Source organism: Sminthopsis crassicaudata, chromosome 4 (assembly GCF_048593235.1).
Source record: "Sminthopsis crassicaudata isolate SCR6 chromosome 4, ASM4859323v1, whole genome shotgun sequence".
Taxonomy (NCBI): Eukaryota; Metazoa; Chordata; class Mammalia; order Dasyuromorphia; family Dasyuridae; genus Sminthopsis; species Sminthopsis crassicaudata.
In genome coordinates this window covers 28,501,587-28,525,278 of record NC_133620.1, presented here as the reverse complement: position 1 = coordinate 28,525,278, position 23,692 = coordinate 28,501,587, and the positions used below count along the sequence as shown (strand labels likewise).

Below are 23,692 nucleotides of genomic sequence, written 5' to 3'. Positions count from 1 at the left end.
TCTTGGGGGCTCCGGCCCTCCCTGCCCCAGTCCCCTGGGCCCTTTCTTAGTCCCTGGTGGGCCACACTCAGCACCAGGGGCTTCCAGGGGCTTCTTGTGACTTTTCGGCTGGCCACCGAGGCTTGGGTGCTAAAAGCTTCCTAGGGCAGCATCTTAGCACGTTGCTTTCTAGGCCAAGCCCCTCGATGCAGAGGATGAATGACGAGGTCAGGAGCCCTCCTAGCCCCTCCCCAGGTTTGAGTCCCATAATCTTGGCTAGTGATCCACAGCCTCTGACTTTAGCCGCAAATTCCCAGTTATATGGTAGCGAGGTTCTTCCCCCTCATGGCCCTGGTCTTGGGCTCTGGGACTAAGCGGAAAAGAGCAGCCCTGGGTCCGGCTCATGGTCCTTCAGCGCCGTGGCCCCCGGCTGCTCTGAGGTGGCTTGACGTAGCTCTGAGCCCCCTGCCCTGTTTGTTCCAGGATGTGATCCTATGCTGTGTGGTGGGCATCAGGAGGCCCGGGTTTGACTGTGGGTGAGCCTGTTCCCTTGGACATTTCTTCACTTGTAAAAGAGGGATTTAGTTGAAGTCGTTCCTTCAAGCCTCCTTCTGGCTGAGTGTAGAGCCAGGTTCTATGTCCTTGCTCTTGCTTAGCCCTGGGGGGGGGAACAAGGGGGTTCTCAGGCACCCGGCTTTCTTCCTGCGTTCAGGACCGTCCATCTCCATTCCTCATTCTTAGGGCCAGGCAGCACGGCGTCCCTTGGCCTCTGGCCTGCTGGGGGCCACTTCCTCTAGCAGAGGCCTGGCTCCCCCGCCTTGGTCTTGGGTGACCCATTCATGAGGGGGCGGAGAAAAAGGCCCCCAAAAGGCTCATACTTGGGTGGGGGAGCTTCCCCTTGAATGGATGGTTTGGATTTCACTTTCAGGAGCTAGTTGCCCCCGAAAGCAGGCGGGAGAGATGAGGGAAGGGCAGGTGGGGGGAAGCAGCTCTTTTTCAAGCCCCCCATTGGCTGCATAGGCTTGGCCAGGCCCAGAAACGAGCAGGTCCACTGGAGGCTCGCGTCTATATCGAGCTGCTCTTTGGGCCTGAGTTTTCTAGAACTGACCAGAGGCCCGACTCCAGCAGGAGAAATGCAGACCAAAGCATCCCCCATCCTGCCTGAAATCCCTCTGTTACCCTGGAGTTCACAGGTCTCAGAACAGTGCCATTGAGGAGGCGAGGGGCGCACCCTCAGAATCCTTTGGTTTGCACTGGAACCCCTCCATCGACAGTGAGCTCACTCCCTTGCACGGCAGCTTTCTCATTTTTGGATAAGTCTGAGCAAATTTGTTCTGTGGCGTTCTCAGGCCCTTTCCCCGGCAACCAGACCCCACAGAGCAAAGCTTGCTTCTCTCCGTCAGCCCTCAGGTTCCGCTTAAGTCTTCTTTCTTAGAGGCTCGGCAGCCTCCGCTGCGTTCTCCAAATCCCGGGCGCTCTCCAGCGTGGTCGTCTCCTAAAATGTGATTCCCGGGGGACTCCAGGGGGAGGCGGAAGCTTAACCTCCCTGGTTTCTTGCCCATGTGCCTCAACCCTCTGGGGTGTCGACACGACTCAGTGCCACTTGTCCACTAAGCCCTCTAGATCTTTTTCAGAACAGCTGCTGTCTACCTTCGCCTTCGCCGTCCTACTTTGGTGAAGCTGATTGTTTCAGATCCAGGTTTGTCCGTGTTAAATCCTTGCTTTGGTTGTGATTTTTTTTTTTACCTTGGTCTCAGCCAGCCAGTGGGATAGTTTTCTCTCTCTGGCCAGTGAGGGGTCTGGAGGAGAGAGAGAGAGAGAGAGAGAGAGAGAGAGAGAGAGAGAGAGAGAGAGAGACACCAGTGACCTCGCCCAGTGTGCCCTCACCTCCCCGGTGTCCCGGCCTTCTTTGAGAAGTGTCCCCAGAGCAGCAGTGCTGGCTTCCCAGCTTGTCATGCTCGTGTCCCCTCGCCTCCCTGTGTGACGGAGAGCAGAACCTGGTCCTCGGGAGTCTGGCCGCAGACCCGGCTTGGCAGGCTCAGAGCGGCCAGGGCTCATGGTGACACCCCCATCTCCTCGGAGAAGCTTCCTTTGCAGGCTGTTCCATGGCAGTAGAGCAGGACCCAACTTTGGGGGGGTGAGACTACTGGGTTTAGGGTCTGCAGGACCCAAGGTTAAACTCTGACCCCTGAGGTGCTTGTGAGGGTCCCGGGGGACCCAGTGAAGCATTATGGTCAACGCTTTAGACACCCAACCCCTGGGCTGTTCATCAGCCTTCCGAGGTAAGTGACCCAGCGCCTGTTGTCAGGGAACTTCCAGTTCCTTGGAGACGAATGGATGGGCATGAAGGACCGTGATCCAAGAGGGCAGAGCATCCCGGGGCCTTAGAGGGGGCTCACAGGCCGAGGCTCAGATGCGAGGAGGTTAAGAGACAAGGGGGTGAGCCAAAGAGACCGGCTGGGCCGGGACACGCTGCATGTCAAGGGAAGGAAGACTGGGAGGGCCTGGCTTTGGAGAGCTCTGAGTGCCGGCGTGAGGGTGTCGGCTTCACTTTGCAGACACGTTGGGGCGCCTTATGGCCTATGCCGCCTCCGTCTCAGACCTGGCGAGCCCCTCCCCTGGCCGGTCTCAGCGGTACATTGTGTTCAGTCTGCGTGCTGGAGAACCACCAGGAGGGGACGAGTGTGCGCTCTGGGTCACATGGAGACCAGATGAAGGAGATGGAGGGGGTGTGGCCGGAGCCCAGAAACACACTGGCTTGTGTGAGGGACTGTCCCGGGCTGGGAGGAGACGGTGCAAAGAAAGAGACATGAAAAGACCTCAGAGTTCGGACAGTCAGAAAGAGGAAGGGAGAGATGGCAGGGCCCCCTAATGGGGCTGATCTAACTCGGGAGCTCTGGGCAATTCTGTGGTTCTGTTTCTGGTTCCTGACCCAAACCTGTGGCTCAGCTGAATTTGACAGGTCCCTTCCATGTTCAGAGTGCTTTGTGAGTGCTGGAAAAGTCATGAGAATGTGCTTTTGTGCCGCTGTGAAAATTTGTAAAGCCCGTCCTGTTCCGTGCCCACGTGCTTGCATGGGAGCCGAGAACGCCTTCGCCTCGTTTGTCAGGACCTCGTAAGCCACATGCTGGTCTGCCCTGGGAAAAAACTAGTTGAGGGGCGGGTCTGCCCAAGCTCCGACGTCTCAGATGAGAGGCTGCCAGGACTGTGCCAGCCACGTAAACCCGGGGCTCAGCTTTGGGTCCACAAGTTATGTCTGGGCTTGTAAAGGGATTGGTATTGTGGATTTTCAGTGTGCTGACCCCTGGAGGTGGTCACCCAGGGAGCAAGGAGCAGAGCCAGTGACGTGCTCCTCCATGAGCCTCTGCTCTGGGCCCTGTGCTGGGGAACCTCGGGGAGCCTAGGTGGTGGGTGCTTGGGAGTTGGGGGAGAATCTGTCTGTGAGTGAGGAAGCCAAAAGTTTGATTACACAAAGTCAGTTTAGGAGTGAGGAAGCACTGGCCTCTGAGAGGGATCTGTAGGAGGCAGCCCCTGCCCCGGCTCGGGGCCCCCTCTCTGTGTCCCTGGAGGAGCCTCAGTGGTCCTGCTCTTACCCGCCTAACAACTCGGTGGGATCTGACTGGAGCTACATGGGCCGGCCCTGCTCTCACAGCGCTGCCCCGCCCGTGTCTGGTGCCCGGCCTGGGCTCAGGAGAGGCTCTCTGGCCAGTGGGTGCCTCAGGATTCCTCCTCTCAAGGGCACCAGGAGCCCTCTGGGCTACCCGTTATAATGTGCGGTTGTCTGGTCGGCACGGAAAGACCCCCCTGGCTCTGGCCGGTATTGTGTGCCCGTGGGTGAGCTTGGTGCCGGGCTGGAGGATGGCAGTGAGGGCCCGACTCTCCCTTCCACTCTCCTCTCTGAGGGTATATATTTAAAGGTGCCGGTGACCCTGCTGGGGTCATGTGGCAGGGAGAGAGCCAAGGGGGCTGTAATGTGAGCCGGGGGCGGTGATCGAGGGATCATTGTGGTCTTCGCTCAAGGCCACAAGCCAGGGTTATTTTTGGGTGGGGGGAGGGGCACTTATTAACCCTTTGACAGCCAGTTTTCAGGAAACTGAAATTCAGACCCTGAACAAGAAACTTTGGCTGATGGCGTTTGTTACATTTATTGCTAGAGGATGTCTGTTGGCACTGAGCCTGTGGGCATGGGCAGGTATTCCAGAAGTGGGGACCTGTCCGTGGTCTTGCTGTCTTCTCCATGCCCAGGACACGGACAGCCTGGGGCCTGAGGTTGCGGGCTGGCCTCTTGATCCTTTCCTGCTCGTTAGCTGTTTACCCAGGGAAGACCAAGGGTTCCCAGTGACCTTTCTGTGTGCCCTGCATAGTACCAGGCAGGGAGGGGTGATGGAGACAGGGCGCCTCACTCCGAGCTGTGTGGCTGGGGAGCAGGGTACTTGCTTTGGAGCCTCAGCTTCCTTATATGTAAAATGGAAGTCATATTTATACTGAGCAGTTTTTAAATCATGAGTTTTCTCTTGCACCCAGATGCACTAAGTGTGAATGGACCAGAACTGAGGGTTCTCTGGCCCCGGGGAAGGGTTGCCCTGGGTCCCCTGGGGGCTAACTGGCTCCATTATCCATGATTCGAGAAGCTGAGGGGCAGCCCCTGCCCCTCTCCTCTGCCTCCAACAGGAGCTGGGGCCCAGCGGGACCCTGCTGGGGGAGGCCGCACATTCTCAGGCACTTTGATTTCCAAAAATGGCCTGATGAGTGTGCTCGGTCCCCTGTGCCCCCAGCCCCTGCCTGCAGCAGCTGCTCTGTGGTCTGCTTACGGCTCTTGGGTTTCTGTGAGTGATAACTGTATTTCTGTCCCAGAGTGAGTCTGCCTGTTGGTATGTGCAGGCTGTGCCAGGCCTCCTCCCCCTTTCCCTCCCCCACGGGAGCCCGCCTGACGTGTGGACGGTGGCGGGTGGCACATAGCTGGGGACACGTTTCCAGACAGACCCTGGCCCTTGGCTGTCGCCTCCGCCGCCGGCCGGAGGCAGTGATGTCAGGAGGACCCCGCCGGCAGGTCGGGGCCCCTCGTCCAGACTGGGACAGCGGGGCCGCCTTTCCATTTTTTGGGAAACTCCAGGGCAGTGACTCTTAGAGCTGCAGGGCACAGGAGGCCAGGAGGGCCAGCCCGGTGCAGTCCCTGAGATTGAGCCCGGAGCTCACGGCGAGCCTTGGCCGGCTTGTGCCCCACGCCCTAATCCCTGCTCTGAGCTTGCTATAACTGGGCTGGAGGTGCTCAGGTGGTAGCCACAGCGGCGGCAGCATGAAACGCAGGCGAGAGAGGCTGGGAGCCCCGTCTCTTCGGATCCAGTAAGGAGGGTGGGCTGGCGGCGGGCTGGGGCTTTCCGGGGCGGCAGGGCCAGCAAACATCACCCTCCTGGGGCTGGTAGGCGAGGAGGCTGCCCCGTCCTAGCTGGAGACCTTGGAGAGTGGGCACTCGGGGCCCGGGGCCGTTCCCCCCAGCCTTGAGATTGGGTGTCCTTCCTCCCTCCTCTTCTGGCCCCAGCTGGGCTGAGGGGAGTCAGGCTGGTTCCTCTCTGCCTGTAGCCGGGAAAGAGAGAAGCAGGAAGCTGGTTTGGAAGGCAGCGGAGCGACCCCCGGATTGGCAGCTTGGCTTGAGGAGACTAGAAGGCAGGCTCTATGTGGGTCACTGCGCCTAAGCTGGGGGATTCTCTAAGCAGAGATTACTGGGCAGGGAGCTCTAGTGACCTTTCTGACAAGATGTCCCCGGAGCTTGCAGGGATTCTAGATTCAGGGAAACGAGGGACTCTGGCTCCCAGGCTGCTCCTGTGCAGAATGCTCGGGGGGCATAGACGTGCCTCCGTCCTTCTGGGTCCTGCGGAGCACAAGCCCGAGAGGGCCTGATAAAATGGAAGCAGGGGCAGCTCAGGAGGGCTGCCTTTGGTCCCTGGCCCCACTCACCAGCTTCACTGGGGGAGTTAATGATTCTCTGAGGTCTTGGCCAGTGCCCAGCGTGGGGTGTAATTCCACTCGGACAGTCACTCCCTGGCCCTGCTCCGTTGGGACGCACCGCCTCTGGCCGTGTGAAGTGTCTGGGGACAGATGACAGCGGGAGAGAAGGGATCGAGAAGCAGCCAGTGGAAGGATTGAGGCCCTGGGAAAAGGCACTGGAAACGAGGCCCTCGGGGAACCTTCTCTCATGCCTGCAGCCGACCTCCCCTCACTCTAGTGGGGCTGGTGGCTCCAGTTCTGTGGGCGGGCCTTTCTCCAGCCATCATGGGGGTGCTCTGGGGGAAACCGGTGGCAAGGGGATCCCTGCTGACACTGACGTTTAACCCCAAATAAATCTAGTGTTCAAATCACAGTCTATATTTGGGATTTCCTCTGAATGAGGTGGGAGTGTCCCTCCCCCTCTTCCCCAGGAAAGAAGTCCAGCTCATGGTGGAGACATTCCTGGTGGCTCGAGGGGGTGAAGGCTGAGGCTGTTAATGAGGCCTCTGGAGCCCTGGAAACTCCCTGTCTGGCCCTTGAGTCCATGATGGGCCGAGGAGAGAAAAGGAGGCAGCTGATGAGTGGGAAGGCGGCTGAAGTCACTAAGACTCCTGTTTGCTTTGAAAGATCGAGTTGAACTTTAGCCGACTGAGGGCTCGATATTTGGACCTGGCCCCGGAGAATCAGCCAGTCAGCCCCTGGCTGTGTTTGCTCTTCTCTTTCCGTGCCAATGGCCAACTTGGAGGCCATCTGACCCCTGCGGCCCCCCTCCCCATCCGTGGTGCTTGTCAGGCCCCCGGGGCCGGGGTCACAGAGGGATCTGCCCCTCGGGGTGCTCTTCTGGACAGAACGGTCCTTCTGGCCCCACATCCTGCCCAGGCGGCCTGGCCCAGGGCAGGCGGCCAGGCCACAATCATTGTTTAGGGGTCACTCCAACTCCAGGCCTCCCAATAAGGGCCAGTGCAGGGTTCCTCACCCTCTAGTAGAATGGTGCTCCTCTGAGGCTCCTGGCTTCCCACAGGCCTCTGCTTGGGGAGGGGTTTTGGCCCCTGGTTTTCTGGGCCTTTTTCATAAGGGTCTGGCTCTAAATGGGCCCTGATTGTCCAGAGCCTGTCACTGACCTTGCCTTTTCTGCTGGGATGCAGAATCTCTTCTCTTGGTCGAGGAAACAGTGACGTCCATCCGCACTTACCCTCTTCAGCGTCGGCCCCGGCCCTGTGCCACCCCCAGCTTCCTCTCAGTGCTGACGGGGCCTTTGCCACAGCTCCTCCGGTCTTTTTCCTGAACCTGCCTGTCCACAGTGGCCCTGGAAGCTGCCACCCGTTCCTGTGGAGGTAAGGACATGAGCCACCGCTCAGGATGGTCGGGCAGCTTCCCTGACTCCCCCAGAGTCCGCTCCTGACCAGGCCAGAGGCTGGGGTTGGGGCGGGGGCAGGGGCAAGGGGAATGCTCTCTCTGCCCCATGTCCTCGAGGGGCTTGTGACCCTGTGAGATAAGGGCTGGTATAGTAAGAACTTCTGTTATAGGAGTTTATGGTATGATAATAACATTTTGTTTGGCACTTTGTAGTATTCTCTCATTTGATTCTCACAATAGCCGTGGGAGGTAGGTATAATTATTATTCCCATTTACAGATAAACTGATGTCAAAAGGGACAGAATGATTTTCCCAGGGTCACACAGCTGGTGTCTGAACTCAGGGCTTCCTCCCTCGAGGCTTTGTTCTCTGTCCACTCTTTCCACCTTGGAAGACTCCTCTGGCAGCCATGGGGGGGATGCGCTGGAGGCAGGGGCGATGGGGACCTGGCTTGGCGAGTGGGAGAAGCAGTGAGTGGTTAGGTAGGGGGGAGTAAGGGTGGCCATACTCGATAAGACCATCTAAACCAGGCCCGGGGCAGCCCCGGGCCTCAGACCCATTGGTGACCTGTGAAGACCTCTCCCAGCGGACTGGGCGGATGAGAACAGTCTGTTCCAGTGGCCATGAAGGCGTCTGAAGAGGCTGAAGGGGAGCCTTAGATCCTGGTCGTCGAAGATGCCAAGGTCACCCACTGCCTCCTGGGCCGCCGCCAGCTGCCCTGACTTTTGTCCAGCCGGGGATTTTGATGACTCTGGAAGAGAGCGCGAGGCTGACGACTTTGTCGGCTCTGACCCGCTTAAATCCAGTTAATTAGCAAGTCAAGACATCATCCCGTGATGTCATTGGTTCTCTTTGAAAGTGAAGGACAAACACCCACAAGACTGGCATCTGGCAGTGCCCTTTGCAGACATAAAGGGGGGGGCAGAGAGCTGGACATGTTGAGTGTGAGATGTCACTGGAGATGGCGACTTGAGGGAGTCTCCATAACGATGACAGTCTGACCCCTCAAGGAGCTTGCAGTCAGGTGGGAGACCACCCACCAAATAAAGGTTGGGAGAAGGAGAATGAGGAGGAGGAAGAGGAGAAGGAGGACCAAAAGGGCCGGATGAGGACAGATGGGTGGGAAGGGAGGAGACAAACGTTCTGTTCCTCCCTTCTTCACCTTCTGTCCATGTTTGGAGGCTTGCAGAAGAGCCTTCGAAGTGGCCGTCCGCAGGGGAGCTGTCACGTTCCAAGCCTGGGGCTGATGTGTGCATGAGGCTAGGGGACGCGAAGGCCGGGGTGGGGGGCGTCCGGCCCCAAGGCCCTATAAGGCCTGTGAAATCATTTGCCGAGACAAGCTGAGCAGTAGGCAGGACCCCTCCCACTGCTTGAGTCCTGTAAGTGGGTCATTTTGCAGTCCGTGGATGGTGTTTTAGACGTCCAAATGGCCCTTGGCAGAAAAAAGGGTTCCCCACCCATCGGACGGTGAATGGTCACTAATGTCTGAAATGATGAAACAGGGGCGGGCACACCCAGGGCACTCATGGGAAAGACAATGATGGGCACTGGGAGGGGAAGATTGTGAAGGCAAGAAACCAGGTGGGGCAGAAGGTGGTGTGGGAACAAGGGTGGCTTGGGGAAGGCAGGGGGCTGGGGAGACTCGTACGTCTCCAGTGTAGAATTGGGGGCTTGGCCGGTGGAGACCCCAGGGAGAGGCAGGAACGGAAGCTCTGCTTTTTGAAGGTTTTTTGGGAAACAGACTCTCATCTCCGTGTCACCTTGCGTCTCCTTAGTATGCCCACATCTTCTCCAAGTGGTCACCCCCCGTGGTCAGCATCTTGACCACGATCCTGCTGGTCTCAGTTCTGTCTAAAATGTACAGCTCCCCGCCCAGAAGCCTTCACAAGCACTGCTTAGATGGGACTCGGGGAGGCTGCCAGTATACGTGAGGGCAGGGATCTTCAACGAGGAGCCTCAGTTTCCCCCACCACAAATGGAGATTTCTGTCCCTGCCTTGCGTAGTTGTGATCGGGCAATGGATGAGGTCAGTGTCGCTTCGGAGAGCCCCAGATGACCACTTTCTCTTTCCCTGGGTCATGGGGATGGGAGGCTACCTGGTGTCAGGGTCCCAGCACTGGGTCCACATCCTGCCTGTCTCTGGCCCTGTGAGTGAGAAAGACCCTTATTGCGCCAGACCTCGATCCTGGCATGGCCCAGGGCAAGCCTCCTCCTATGGGGCAGCGAGGGGGCGCAGTGGAGAGAGCGCCAGCCCTGAAGTCAGGAGGGCCCGAGTTCAAATTTGGCCTCACACACTTAACACTTCCTGGTTATGTGATCCTGGGCAAGTCACTTAACCCCAATTGTCTCAAAAAAAGAAAAAAAATCCTGCTTAGGTTTTCTTCCCCATCCTGTTCCCCTTGGCCCTGGCCCACCTTGAACCTGACTCCTCTTGATTCTCCCCCTTTTGGCCTTCCCTTTTACTCTACGGTTCGTCCCCCAGTCCCAGGCCCTGTTGTGCCCTCTGGGCCCAGTTGGCACTCCCAGCGTGCTTAGGAACGGCTCTTCTGTGTGGCTCACAGTGCTGCTCCTCCCCAACTTGCTCCTGGTCACTGGCAGTCAGAGCCTTTCCCAGCACAAGGCTCTGGAGAGATGTCCTGTCAGGGAGGCTTCCCTCTGGTGCAGAAAGCTCATGTAGACAGGAAGAAGCCGAGACTAAATAATTAGATCTGGGCAAACGTGGCCAGGAGGGAGTGATAGGGGAAGGAGAAGAGAATGAGGAAAGACCCCCGGCTGAGCCCAGCTCTGGAGGAGGCCAAGATGAGGAGCAAGAGCAGAGGCTCCTGAGGAGGGAGCCTGGGTCCTGGAGGACAGGGGGAGGCAGGAAGTACAAATGAGCAGTCCCGGCGCCTTTCCAGTTCCGGGGCAGCAGTCGGGATTAGAACCCTAGAACCGCATGGAGGATGGCTTGGACTGGGGGGAGGCGTCCCCAGAGGGTCACTTCTGGAAGGAGGTGGTCTGCGGCAGGGCGGCGGCTACAGAGAAGGGCTCTTGGGGTGGCCCCGGTGCCTTCCTAGGCCTTGGTGGTGGTGGCTGGGGCCGTGCTGAGGTGTGGTTCTGGGGAGGGTAGGAAGGCTTATGAAGGATAAAATAAATGGAATAAAAGTTTCTGCAAAGGAAGCCGTCCATCTCTGCGGGCTGTAAAGGGTCCAGAATCCACTGGCCTGTCTGCACCCGGCCTTCCCGGGCCAGCAGGGAGTTCTGGGCAGGGGCCTGAGGGAGCACAAAGCCTGAAGCTTCAGGTCCTGGAGGACCGGCACGTGGGCAAACCAGCAAACTCTGGAATGGGCAGCCCTTGGGAGGACAGGAGGTGCCTGCTTCTGGTGGGCACAGCTGCTCAGGAACGAGAGAGCCAACCTTGGCTTTGCCCCCCGTCTCGGTGTGTTCTGGTCCCTTTTGGAAAGGACCTCAGAGCCCACTGAGCCTAACCCTTCTGTTTGAAGAGACCGGGGCCCATGGAGGTCTCCCAGCCAGTGAGTGTTGCGTGAAATCCGGCTCCTCAGCCAGAGGGGCAGGTGGACTCTGGGGGTCTCGGGTCCTGAAACCCTTCTGTACCTTTGGGTTTCCAATTCTGGGAAACAAGGGGGTTGTACTGCCCTGGGGGGTGTCCAGTATGACCACTCCAAGTGCTCGCTCCTTATCCTGATACTTTAAAAAGATCTTTTCATAATGTCACTCTCTGGTAGCAAAGTGGGAGATCCAGTTTCTAGAAGGAGCTGCTTTGGGGGATGCTTCCATGGGTTTGAGGGAGCAGAATCTCTCACACCCTCCCACAGATCCTCCACAGAGACTGAGCCCAGGGCCTAGCGCCTGTCCTCTGGGCAGCCCCCTTAGAGGCCATCAGTGTTCTTCAGACACAGACAGCGCCGGCGATCGTGGGACCCTGAGGCCGTTTCCTCATCTGAAAAACCGCGATGTCCCCACGTGCGCCTCCCATGAGTTCTCATTCCAAAGCATCGCGCCAGTTCTAGATCAGTCACGTCGGCAGCAGCCTCGCTCCGCTTTCGGTCGTGTGTGCCTTGGCGTGGTGTGGGGGCTTCACAGTGGCTGCAGTGCTGGGCACAGCTGCCCGGGAGACATGCGGGCTTTGCTTCTACCTGTTGCCTGCTCCTCAGCCCGGGTTCTTGAGTCTCTGCTAAAATCGATTTTATTTTCTTCTTGCTTTCTCATCTTAGGAAATTTTGTCCGTGTCTCTAGGCCAATCCTTCCTCAGAAATCAGTCAGCAACATTTATTAAGCACCTACTATGTGCCTGGCACTGTGCTGGGAATACCGAAGGATGTGAAAGACAGCCCCTGCTGTCCTCACGGTGCCTACAGCCTAATGAGAGGAACAGAGAACAAGGAAACGTGTACAGAGAAGCTATAAACTGGGTAGAGAGGAAATGAGTGGGGTGGGGGAAAAGCGGTGCCAGTGTGATGGAGAACTTCCTTGGGGCATTCATTCATTTATCATTTATTTACTTAAAAGTTTTCTCCAGCTACATTAAAAATAGCTTTTTTTTTCTTACATTTTTAAAAAAATATTTTTGAGTTTTTCCCATCCACAATTAAGAAGCCTCATGGGAAGTTAGCCAAACATTTACGTAAGTCAGGTTATGAAAGAAAACCTGGATCTCCCATCCTGATGAAAATTAAAACCCTCAAGAAAAATCAAGTTAAAAAGAAAGAGAGTCTGCTTCCATCTGTATTCAGACACAGTCAGTTCCTTCTCTGGGCATGGATGGGATTTTTCATCACAAGTCCTTCCGAGTGCCGTGGGTGATCGTTCTCCTGACAACAGCCGCTCGGCCCATGCCATTACTCTCATCACAGTATATTCACTTTGTTCAGGAAGGACTTGCCAGGTTGGCTGTTTGCTGAGAGCATCCTGCTCATCATTTCCCAGAGAATGACAATATTCTATCACAAACACACCCCACATTGAAGGAGCCGGGCCCCAACCGATGGGCATCCCCTCAATTCCCAGGGTTTTTTCCCCGGAGAAGACGGAGAAGAATATTTTGTGTACATGTAGCTCATTTTTTCTTGTTTTTCCCCCCCCCCCAAATCTTTTGGTATTCGGGCCCGCTAGTGGAGCTGTTAGGTCAAAGAATATGCATGAATTACCTCCTTTGGGCATAGAGCATATCTTTTGATCATTTCTCATTTGGGATATGGCTGAGAAATAAGAAAATTCTTCAAAAGTGTTTTTTTTTATTTAAATATTTGTTGTTGCTAATTGTATTTCCTCCATTTATTCTCGCTCCTTTTACTTGAAAGAGTTTTACTACTGACCACTCCCCTCCTTCAGTACGCCCTCTCTTTTATCCTCCCTTACCCCTTCCCATTCCCCTCCAGTTTTCCTGAAGGGTGAGCGATTTCTCTACCTCCTTGGGACTTTTTAATGTCACCTGGTGCCCGGGCAGCCTTCAGGCGGGCCTCCTGTTTGCCCTCCATCTCCCGGGCCCAGAAACTTTCTTTTACTGTGACACTGGAATGCCAGCCCCGGTCCAGCAGCAGTCAGCAGCTCCTCAGGAGGACCTAAAGCTGAAGATGGGGGGGGGAGGACCCTGCGGCCTCTCTGAGGCTTGTGGCGGGTCGTGAGGACCAGGACATCCCCCTCTGCCATTCTCAGACTCAAGGGCAGCCTCGGGAGCCCGAGGGAGGGCTGGCAACATGAGCCTCGGCCCCTCCCTAAGCACTTGGGCAGAGAGGAGCTTTCCCTTTTGCGGGCATCGTGAGCCGTTGCCAGGATACTGATGCTCGTCTGTAAGGGTGGGGTCACGCTTCTAGGTTGCACGGGTAGAGCTGCAGGGGCAAATATGGGAGGTAGCCCCCCCTCTTTGGGATGACAGTCGTATCAGTGGCTGCTCGTCTGGAGCCTGACAGCTTCCACAGCTAGGAGTCTAATTCGGTGAAATTGAATAGAAATAAATGTTACATCTTATTTTAGGGCTAAAAAAGTCAGTGCCACAAACACGAGATGGGGGAGGGATGGTGTGGCTACAGGAGATCTGGGGTCTTAATGTCACTAGTCTAGCAGCCCCCCAGTGACTGAGATCATGGAGGAGCCTTCCATTAGGTGACTCTGGGCAAGTCTTCCCCTTGGCTGCACTTCAGTTTCCTCGTCTGGAAAGTGAGGGGCTGGCCCTCGGTGACCCCATTGCTCCCCAGCTTTCAGGATATGGTCTGTAGAGTCCCGCGAGGTCATGAAAGTAGTTGTGTCCAATTAAATGTGCCAAGGAGGTGGCGTGGAGTGACGGACTTGGCCTTGAGGCAAGACCCTCCCTGCTTAGCCAGCCATTGCTACTCACCCGTGCTCCACAAGAGCGTCGCCTCCGAGGCTCTGAATCTGTGGTCAAGGAGCAGGTTAGAGAGAGCCCCTCTGCCCCGGGCCCTCATCCGTCCCGGCAAACGGCTGGAGACTGGGCTGTGCAGAGCTCTGTGTAGGAGCCGAGGAACCTGGGACAGTGCCGGAGGCTTTGAAGGACTTTCTGTCCGGTGGGGGAGGGAGTGGGCTGCTGCTGCGTGGCCCGGTGGGTGGAGGAGACAGGGTTTGAATTTTGCCTCTGGTTCTTCCCTGATCCTGGTTGTCAGGGTCCTCATCTACAGCCTGCTCTGCTCTAGCTCCAGCCTCCGGGGGTCTTTCTGATGGGCGTAAAGCAATTGTAGAACTTTATGCTTGCGTCTTTGGCTAGTACTCGTCGGCCCTCTCTGGGAGCCATGAGAAGGGAGGCCGGGAGGCCGCTGAGAACTGCCTGGAGGGAAGGGGAGGGCTGCTGCTCTGTCCCGGGAGACCCGGGGGCTCTCTGACCACCCTTCGACATGTCGTGGGGGGGGGGGGGTCCCGTGGCCACGGGGGATGGGAGACCCCTTCATCCCGCTGCGACGGGGGCTTCTCAGTGGGAGGGTGGAGTCAGGTTACCGCGCCAGACCCCGGCCTCGGCCGTGCCTCCTGATGGCCCGGACTGTCCTCTTGGAGTTAGAGCAGCCGCTCAGGTGTGTCACTCCTGCTGTTGGCCCTCTGCACACCTGGTTGAGGCTTTCTCCGCCTGTATACTTGGGCATCTGCACACTGACGGCAGACTGGGGGAAGTGGCTTGTTGAGGGTTGAGAGCCAGCTGGATCCAAGGGTGTGCCCAGATTTGATAGCTCCAAACTGCTCCCCAGCGTGGCGGGCCCTTTCACAACGCCAGCGTCCCAGGGTTCCCACGTCCCCTCTGACTTCTATAACTTCTTCCTGTCGTCTCAGCCAGCCTGAGAGGGTGAGGCGGTACCTCGGAACTGAACTTGCATTTCTTCGGTTAGTAGGGATTATGGGCACTTTTTCGGGTGGCTATAGACGGTCCTGCTCCGTAAGTCAGCCCGTTCCCCTCTTGGACACTGTCTCCCGTCTGAGTTGGAGCCCCTGCTCTTTCTTGATCCTCCTCTTCTGGCCTCGTCTGGGCATCTTTTTGGGCTGTACCTACTAACCGTGGGTGTGTCTCCGAGGCTCTGGCCCCTTGTCCCTCTCTCCTTCCTCGATGACGTCATCAGTCCCCATGAATTTAATGACCTGCTGCCGATCTCTAGGTCTTGTCCCCCATCTTCCTCCTGACTTTTCAGAACCGTATCACCATCACTGACAAACCGGCTGCCCCGGAGGCATCTCGAACTCCAGGCGTCTAACCTAGAGCTCACCTTCCCAGGCCGCCAGAGCCGAGCCCTCTTCGGCTCCCCGGTCTGCCTCTGGGTGGCCTTGTGAACACGCTCCCTTCTCTCCTTCCCAAGCTCTCACCTCCCTCCCAACCCAGTCGGGATTCCTCAGAGATGCTTGTTAGTGCTGCTGGTCCTCCCGTTTCTGGCATGTTCTGACTCCTCCCCTGGCTCTGGGAATCCCCGACTTCCCCAGGTTTGGTCCCCATCTCCTACAGGAGGCCCTTCCTGATTACTCGCCCCCACTTGGGGGAATGCCCTGTCCCTCCTCCCTCCCCTGCAATAAAATGTCAGCTCCTTGAAGGAAGGGCATGTTCCTCTTTTTTACTTTAGTTCCCCAGCGCCTCACGCTGTGCCAAAGTTGCCAAGATCATAAAGGAAGCTTTGAAAAACGCAGCGGTAAAGAGAACTTTGTCTGAAAATCCTCCGATTATTAGTGATCCATCAAGGGATAAAGAGGGAGCGCTTGCTCTCGAGGAGGGTGGTCCGTGCGCCGTCCAGATAAAGGAGGGAGTCCCTGGGGACGAAGAATTACTGAAGATCCTCACAGGACGCTAAGGCGCGGAAAGTAGTTTTGAGTTTTAGTGCAGGCCTGACATTAATCAATACCCAGGAGGATAAATAGACTTTCAGTTAGGAAAATGATATCAAAATGTCAAATGGTTGGAAATCTGTTCCCTCTCTACGTGATCTGTTTCTCACCTTTTTGCTATAAACGCAGGATTGCGCTCCGGCTGGGTCAGGCCCAGGGAGCAGCAGAGCCCCCTGGGAGGAGTGTCCAGACCGGGACAGGCAATGGAGTGGACAGCCACTCCTTACCGAACAGACTCTGGGGAGGGGCCCGGCCTGGCAGGAGGAGGACGGACTGAGAGTGTTTGGGAAGTAGTGCCCGCTGAGCCCCTCTAATCCTGACCTCAAGCGCGCCGCTGCTCTTCGGTGCTACCTTGTCCAAAGGTCTCGAGATGGGGGGAGCTGCCCAGCGTCGAGGAGTGGAATGGCGGACAAAGGGCTGCCCCGGCCCCCAGGGGCTGTGAGGATCTAGGAGAGTCTGCTGGTAAATCACTTAGCCCGGTGCATGCCCAGCACTGAGTGGGCACCGGACGAAAAGGTGAGGATGGGCCGTCCCACGCTGGCTGCCCTCCTTCAGCATGGCTTTCTCTCCCTCCCCTCCTCCCCTGCTGGGGCAGCATCCCCCACAGAACGTCTCCCCTTCCTCTTGGCTTCGGTCCTTCCTTGCTCCTCACACTGGCTCTGACCCAGTCCTCCCCCAGCCCCTGCTTTTGTGGGACCTCAGCAAGTTCAATGGAGGATCAGCCCTTCCACAATTGTGGAAGTAGGTGTAGGCAAGATAGAAACTGGGAGGCCTCAGCAGCTGGGCTGGGAGTGAGGGGCGATCAGGGAAGACTTCCTGGAGGAGCAATTTGAAGGGAATTGACAGATCTGAGCCACACATCTGGCTCCTAGTGCCTGTGCCAGGGCTGCTCCTTCGGCCTCTCCCCAGAGGAGCCCGCTACCCGGGGCTGGCTCTCAGGAGGTCTGGGCCCGAGGGGGACCAGCTACAGGCTCAGAGAGGCTGAGGAGCCCAGCTTCTGTCTGTGGGCAGTCATGGAGACAAGAGAGGCAGGGCTGGGAGACCTGGAAATGGAAGCGAGGCCTGAGGGCTGTTCTCCGGGGGCCCTGAGCGCTCCTGGTGCCATGGGCATTCTCTGGGGGCCTGGGCAGGACCAGGAGAAATGCCTCAAGCCTGGTGTATGGTGAGTGGGCAGAGTTTGGCCTCGCATCTCTCTGGGCCAGTGAGCCCTGCCACCGTCTCCGGCTGGATGCGTACATGGACAGCACAAAGGCACGAGCTCCTCGGCTCTTCCGAGCTGTGCTGGTGACACATGAGAGGACGTACGTGTGCCGCGCTCCATGAGCCACGGATGCCCTTTTTCCAGTGACATCCTGCCCACGCAGTGGGGGGGGCCTGGCCGCCCTCATCCCTCTCAGGTTACTGCGTAAGTGGTCAGATGAAAGGGCTGACCTTTCCCGACTGATCCCCTGGCGCAGTTTCAGTGCCAGTGAAACAGGAGAACAGGAAGACATTGGCAGAGGTCAGAGTTGAGACTTGGAGCTGGGAGGACCAGGACCTAATCTTGTCCACAGAAGGCCCCTGATCCCACTCCCCGGAACAGCAAGGTCCTGCTGAGCCTCTCTCCTGGACCTTCTTGTTTGGGGGCCAGCTGATTCTCTGTTGATTGGTCACTCACATCAGTGTCCCCCCCCCGCCCCAATCGGGGGCACTCCCCAAGATTGTGTCCTTCTCATTTTCTTACCTGGTGACCTCCTCGGCTCCCCGGGGCTTCTCTCTGCCAATCTGTCTCTGCCATGTTTTAGCCTGTGCCACGTTGCTTTTGGGACATTCTGTGTCCCAAACTGTGCCCAGAACTAAATTCATTTATTCTCCCCTGCTCCCAGCCTCCCTCTTTCTGCCAAAGCCGTTGCCATGCATTTTTCCTTCCTTGCCACAAGCGCCCACAATTTCACACAAGACTCCTGGCCCCACTTCGAGCCCGGCCCCCAGCTGCCACCCAGGCAGGTGACCCTTGGAAAGAGGAGGCCTGGCAACAAGCACGGTTTCATTCCCTGAGTCCCATGACCCAGCATCATAAACCGATACGGGTGTATTAATGGGAGCAGCGGTTTGGGAGAAGACGCATATCCATCTGCTCTGCCCCAGAACCTCTGAGGTTTTCCAGCTCACTTGCAGCTGAAGCTTCCTCTCAGCTTTCCTCCATCAGGCCTTGGGCTCCTCGAGAGCACTTTGCTTTTTCTGTCAATCAGCCATTCCTACTCTCTGGGAGGACAGGAAGCCAGAGAGGGCCAGATGGTTAGAGGGAGGGAAGGGGTCAAGGGCACATCTGTTTGTCTTCTATAAGCAAATCTGTCTTTGACAGATGTTGGGAATACTTAGCTGGGCCTGGAAATGTGGCCATAAAAGTGATGGTGATTGGGGAAGGGCCATTGGTTTGGGGGGAGGGGAGGAGAACCCTTGGGGCTTCCAAAGGCCAGGGTACTCCCATCCCAGCCGCTTCTCGCCTCCGGCCCCAGCTTCTCGTTCTGTGCAGTGGGGAGCAGGGCTGGAATTCCGGTGGGGGCCCAGACAAGCTGAGCCAGAAGGAGACGGGCTTGCAGCCTGAGGACGCCGACGGGGCAGACCTTCTGGCCTTTCCCCGTGGTTGGTCAGGCTGGGAAAGGTTCCGAAGTCTGCATTTATTAAGGCCTCCACGAAGGCCTGGCAATACAGAGGAAGCAAAGAACACGCCCGGCCTTTAGGGGCTCCCGGCTAACGGAGGAGACAGCAGGCGAAGGACACTTCCCCTGAGATGTATTAGAAATATTCAACCGTGCCAAAGCGCCAGAATGAGGAGGGAGGGAGGAGTCTTAGGCGCTCTGATCGGGAGCCACGGGCTGGGGGTGACCTGGCCCAGGCTTCACTTTGGCAGTGGGGTGGAGGATGGGCTGGCTGCGGTTGGCAGAGGTGCCAGGGGCGGCGGGCAGCTCCAGGCCCGGCCCCTGCCTTTCTGGACATCTCTGCTACCAACTGCTGGTCTCCGGCCATCCACCTCCTTCAGAGACAGCTGCTCTTCCCTCCTTTACCCCTTGGCTTAGTTACTTCTAAGGTTTGTCTGAAAGGCAGCTCGGTAGTCCAGTGGAGAGAGTGCTGGACCTCGGGCACGGCCCAGCTCCGGGACCCTGGACAAGTTCCTTCACTTCTGTTTGCCTCAGTTTCCTCAACTGTAAAATGGGGATGATGACAGCCCCTCCCAGGATTGTGGCCGGGAGCAGCGGAGATAATCTCGCTATAGAGCCTGGCGCGTAGGAGGCACTCAGTCAAGGCCGATTCCCCTTCCCTTCATTACGAGGGCTGAGTGACCAAACGTGCCTTGGCAGGTGGAATCCATTCTGAGAACTGTCCGCTTTTGGCCCCTCCACAGTCATGTCTCCTCCTGATGGGAAGTCTGGGCCCTAAAGCCTCTTTCAGGGACTGCCCGGCCGTGCGCTTGGGGCCGTTGCCAGCGGGGTCTCAGATGACTTTCCCCACCCGCCTCCATCTCTCCTTTTCTTACTGTTGAACAGAGGTGTAGGAAAGCATGGGCCGCCCGTGTGCCGCGAGGGGCCTCCTCTCACTGGGCCCTCCCTGCAGGAAGGCAGCCCTTCCTATAGTCACTGTCTCCCTTCTCACCTCTCGGGGCTCCTCTGAGCCCCCCCCCAGCCTCTCATCCTCCTGGCTCACTCTTGTCCGCTGTCTTGTCCCTGGTTAGACAGACAGCCCCGCTTCCTGCCCCCAAGTGCAGAGGCTCCCCCTGAAAATGCTCTCTCAGCTCTGGAGGCCCTGACGCTCTGGATGGATGCTCTCCCGGCTTTCCTCTTCCCTCCCCAGCCCCCTCACCTGGATACCCCTCAGCCTCTGCCCTGGCCTTCTCTCCCTCCCCTATTGTGCCTGGTGAGCTCCCGGCTCCCACGATGCTCCTCTGTAGCGCCGACTGCCCGCTGGACATCTTGAGCCGGATGTAACCAGAGACAAGGCGGGCTCGTCCCGGCCAAAGCAGAACTGCCCTTTCCTGTTTGCCAAGTGCTTCTTTCCCCGGGCAGCACCGGACCAGCTGCCCCCGTCCCTGCGCTTCCCTCTGGCTACGGCTGCTGGCTCCTCTCAGCTGCCCCCCTGAAATGGCCTTCTGGGGCCTCCTCGGCTCCCTCCGCGGGCCCAGCCCAGGGCTGACTTTTCTGAAGAATGGGGCGCCATCTCTGCTCGGGGGATCCCGGGGCTCCCTGGCCCCCCCAGACCAAACAGAAAGTCCTCTGGCATTCAGACCCTCTTCCCCAGGCCACGCCTCCGCGCTGGGGGGGGCAGGGTACCTCGGCCGTCCCGCCTGGGGCCTTCCCTCTCTGGTCTGTGGGCTTGAGCCTCGGGGATTCTGGGTCCCGTCCTTCCCAGTTTACATAGAGCAGAGCAAGCTCGTGGTCAGTTGACTGGCAGGGTGCTGACCATGAAGTCTGGCCTCGGTCTCTTTTTTCACTGATTGTCGGTTCGCCCGTGTAGTTTTCTGAGGGTTTTGTTCTAGTCGGCGGTAACTTCCTGAGGGCAAGGGCCGAGGCCCCCAGGCAGTGTTGGAGTAGAGAGGACACCGCTGGGGGGAGATTGGGCTTCTAGCTGGGCAGGGAAGGGCCAAGGCTGGGGGGGGGGGGCAGATCATAGGGATTGGGAGGAAGAAAGACTCCCAAGGGACTTTCTTCCTGAGGGGGGGTGAGGAGATTCTTCCCCACCCCCTCCACCAGCCCCAGTCCTCCTTGTCTCCATCGATCTTGTGCTGGGAGATGATTAGCTGATCTGAGCATGCTAATGTGTTGGGGGTGGGGCGGGCTGTGAATCCTGAGTGCTAAGGCTGGGGAATGGCCCCTGGGGGGTTGGGGGGGGAGGTCCCTCTGTCTCATCCCCGGTCCGGCCCCACCCCTGCCCAGTGTGGGGAGGGGCTCTGTTAGAGCCGGGAGGGCAGGCCGGCAGAATGGGCTGGAGCCCCGGTAGCTCCTGCAGGTTCTGCCCCACAGCCGCTGAGCGCGGGCCTCGGGGGCCCCATCTGCCCAAACCTTGGGCCGCAGCGCGGGCAGATGTTGACGGAACAGCCCTGGGCCCTGGGAATCGCTCTGGCTCCAGCTCCTCCCCGGCCATTGCTGGGCTGCTTCCCTTGCCCTGCCATGTCTGACTCGTGGACGGTGCTGTCCAACTTCTCCCTGCCGCCCGCCAGCAGACTCCGGCGCTCCAAAAGGTAGGAAGGAGCCAGGCCCTCCAGACAGCGTGGCACAGCGGCTTCCGCTCGTACGCCCGGGGGGGGGGGGGGGGTGTCAGGGACAAGGGGCCTCTCTGCTGGCTGGGCCACCCTCCCGAGGGGCCTCTCTGCAGGCCCTGCCCTTCTTTCTGTTCCTCAGTAAAGCGGTAGCCCGAGCCAGGAATCCTGCTTCTCCATCGGCTCAGGACCAGGGGCCGCCTCTGCTCAGCTGCAGCTTGGGGCCCCTCCGCATGTCTGGGAGCCGAGGGCAGCCCTGGTTTCAGGTGTGTGGGCAGAAGAATGACCCTGGACGAGTGGGCCGGCTCTCCCATGGGGACGGGCTAAGGCGTAGCCGCAGGGGTGTCAGACAGTCGTCCCGAGCTTCTGCTAGGTGCCCGGCACCATGTGGGGGGCAGGAGGCCCTCGCTTACAGATGATGGGGGAGCCCTCGTGTTCTTTGGATAGAATGGGCCGCATCCCTCCCCAGGTTGGTTAGGCCCGGCCGGGTCATCCCCCGGCAGTACAGAAGGAAAAATGAATCAGCGCCCGGGGAAGAAAGCCTCCTGGAGGCCTCGGGAGTGGAGCCTTCCAGGGTCAGCGTTCCAGCTGTGGGATGCAGCCAGGGCAGGAGACGGCCCCAAGGGCCCAGGAAGTGACGTACCCCAGCGGAGGAGCCTTCTGGTAAAAACCCGGGCGCAGAGCCCCCCTCTGGCACCCATCAGTGAGCTTCTCCCAGGGTCTCCCTTTCCTCCTTGGAGGGTCTGTTCTCATTCTCAATCTATGAAGCTGTGGTCCTTGGACTATTGCCAGCCAGGAGCCCTGGAGAGGAGCAGAGGTGGGCTCTGGGGAATGGGAGGCTGGCCTGGAAGGACTTTGGAGCAGAAGGGAGGCTGTTCAGCATGGGCAGGAGGGCCAGGAAGATGTACCAAGACCTCAGCCAACATCTCCGCGCTTTCCCCCTTCCCAGCCCCAGAGGCGGGTCCTTACCACAAGCCCTACCCCTGGATTCCTGCTGAGCTTGTGGAAACGTCAGGTGGGCTGACCAGGAGAACTTAAGAACTTCCAAGGCTGGCCCACTGAGCTTCCAGCCCCTGGGTACCATTTCTGCTCACACACCTAGCTCTGGGGTTCCCTCCAGAGACTAGCCACACTCCCCCTTTCTCCTCTTCCTGGCTCATTTCCTTCATCCCCCTCCCTTTTTCCTCTATCTCAGCTGAGGGGTTCTATGAGCCTCCAGGGCAGGAGAACGACAGATGGTCTGGGGCAGGACAAGCACCTCGCCTGGGCACTCTGGTGTGACATTCAGCTCTCGGCTGTTACCTGTGACGTCGGCTCGGGGTGTCACCACCATGTCAGTGGGTCGCTGTTGTGTCTGGGTAATTGGGGGCAGCAGCCGGACCTGCGGGAGTCGTGATTCCGCTTTGGTTTGTTGGTCGCGTTCTCCACAATGAGGGGTTTGTGCTTGTGACGTCGGCCAGCTTGTGCGGGCCCCCTGAACGTGTCCTTGTCGATGCTGGGTATTGCCATTGTTCCGTGCTTCCCTGTGTGGCGAGCCTGAATGTCCCGGGACGAGACACTCCCCTGTCGCAGAATCAGAAAACCGCAGTTTTGGAAAGTTGGGAGAGGGGCTGCTTGTCTGCCCCACCCAGGAAAAAGAGTCCCTTATTGTATGACTAACATGCCCGTGCTCCAAGTGTTCCAAGGAAGAGGAGCCCCCTCTTGTACTTAGGAAATTATTAAATTGGGCAAGTCCAAGAGGTTCTGAATTAAATCTTCTTAGATTTTGGTTTTCGTGACATGAATGTCTCCTGGTGCTCTGTGTGGCTCTGGTCCTCCTCCGATCGTGACTCGTAACTCTAGGTGCTCCCGGCTCCTAGGGCTCCCTCCCCATCTTCCCTCTGGGCAGACCCTGGGGCCCCTGGCTTTCATCCTGCCTCACTAGTTACTTCTTGGGCATTTAATCTGGGTGCCCTGGAGACACCTTAAACTCGACCTGTCTAAACACGAGTTCATTGTCTCCCCTCCCCATTGCACACTTCCCTTTTGATGTCAGAGGTGCCGTGGCCCCAGCCTCCCCAGTTTGGGACGTTGGCGTGGCCCGGACCCTTCCCTTTCCCTCGGGCCACCCATCCGGTCGCTCGCCGGATCCCATCCCTGCTTTCGGTCTGTCTCCCACCTGCTCCTCGCTCAGCTCAGGCTCTCATTGCCTTTCTCCTGCCTTGTTCCCAGATCTCCTAACGGACCCGGCCGTAGCCGCCCCGTAAGCTCTTTGGTTTAGTTTTTAGAGCTCTCTGTGACTCGGTCTCAGCATAATTGAGTGGTCTCCCACTCGCACTCCAGGATCCGGTCCCCCGGCCTTCTCTGTCAGTCTCTCTGCCGCTGCCCCTTTGACCTGGTTATCCTCCCTGGCTCAGTCTCTCCTCCTTGAAGACTCGGCTCACACGCCAGTTCGTGAGACCATCGGAGCTCTGGGAACGCCAGCTGCACCCGTGGGCCCTACTTGGAGCTAAGCAGAGGTGGGGGGCAGATAGAGGGGGCTCTGACCTCCCCCCTCGTCCTTTTCTTTCTCTGTTCTGCCTCCGAGGGCAGATTTAATCCCGAGCCGAGAAGGACGAAGAGGAATCATGCTGAAACTGGGAGGTTGCAGGTTAGTGGGGGTCACAACTTGAGCCAAAGGGGACCTTGCCCGTCAAGTCCTGCCCCCCCTAGTTTTATATTTGAGACAGGCGGCAGCGGGGAAGCCTCCCCGGTCAAATTCGAACTCAGAGTCTCGCTGGCTCCGAGGGCTCTTGTGATGGCCTTGCCCGTCCCGGCGCTGTGACTCAGCCCTGGCGAGAGCTGCCAGCTGGT

The 23,692-nt window shown here is 58.2% G+C and overlaps 1 protein-coding gene across 1 annotated transcript in view; it reads left to right on the top strand.

Moving 5' to 3' along the window:
* The window catches only part of MAST2 (microtubule associated serine/threonine kinase 2), a 132,186-nt gene that overhangs the window by 71,199 nt on the left and 37,295 nt on the right, over positions 1-23,692 (top strand). Inside the window, 1 exon segment of the mRNA XM_074266065.1 lies at positions 7,110-7,298. Coding sequence (XP_074122166.1) covers positions 7,110-7,298 — 189 coding nt within the window.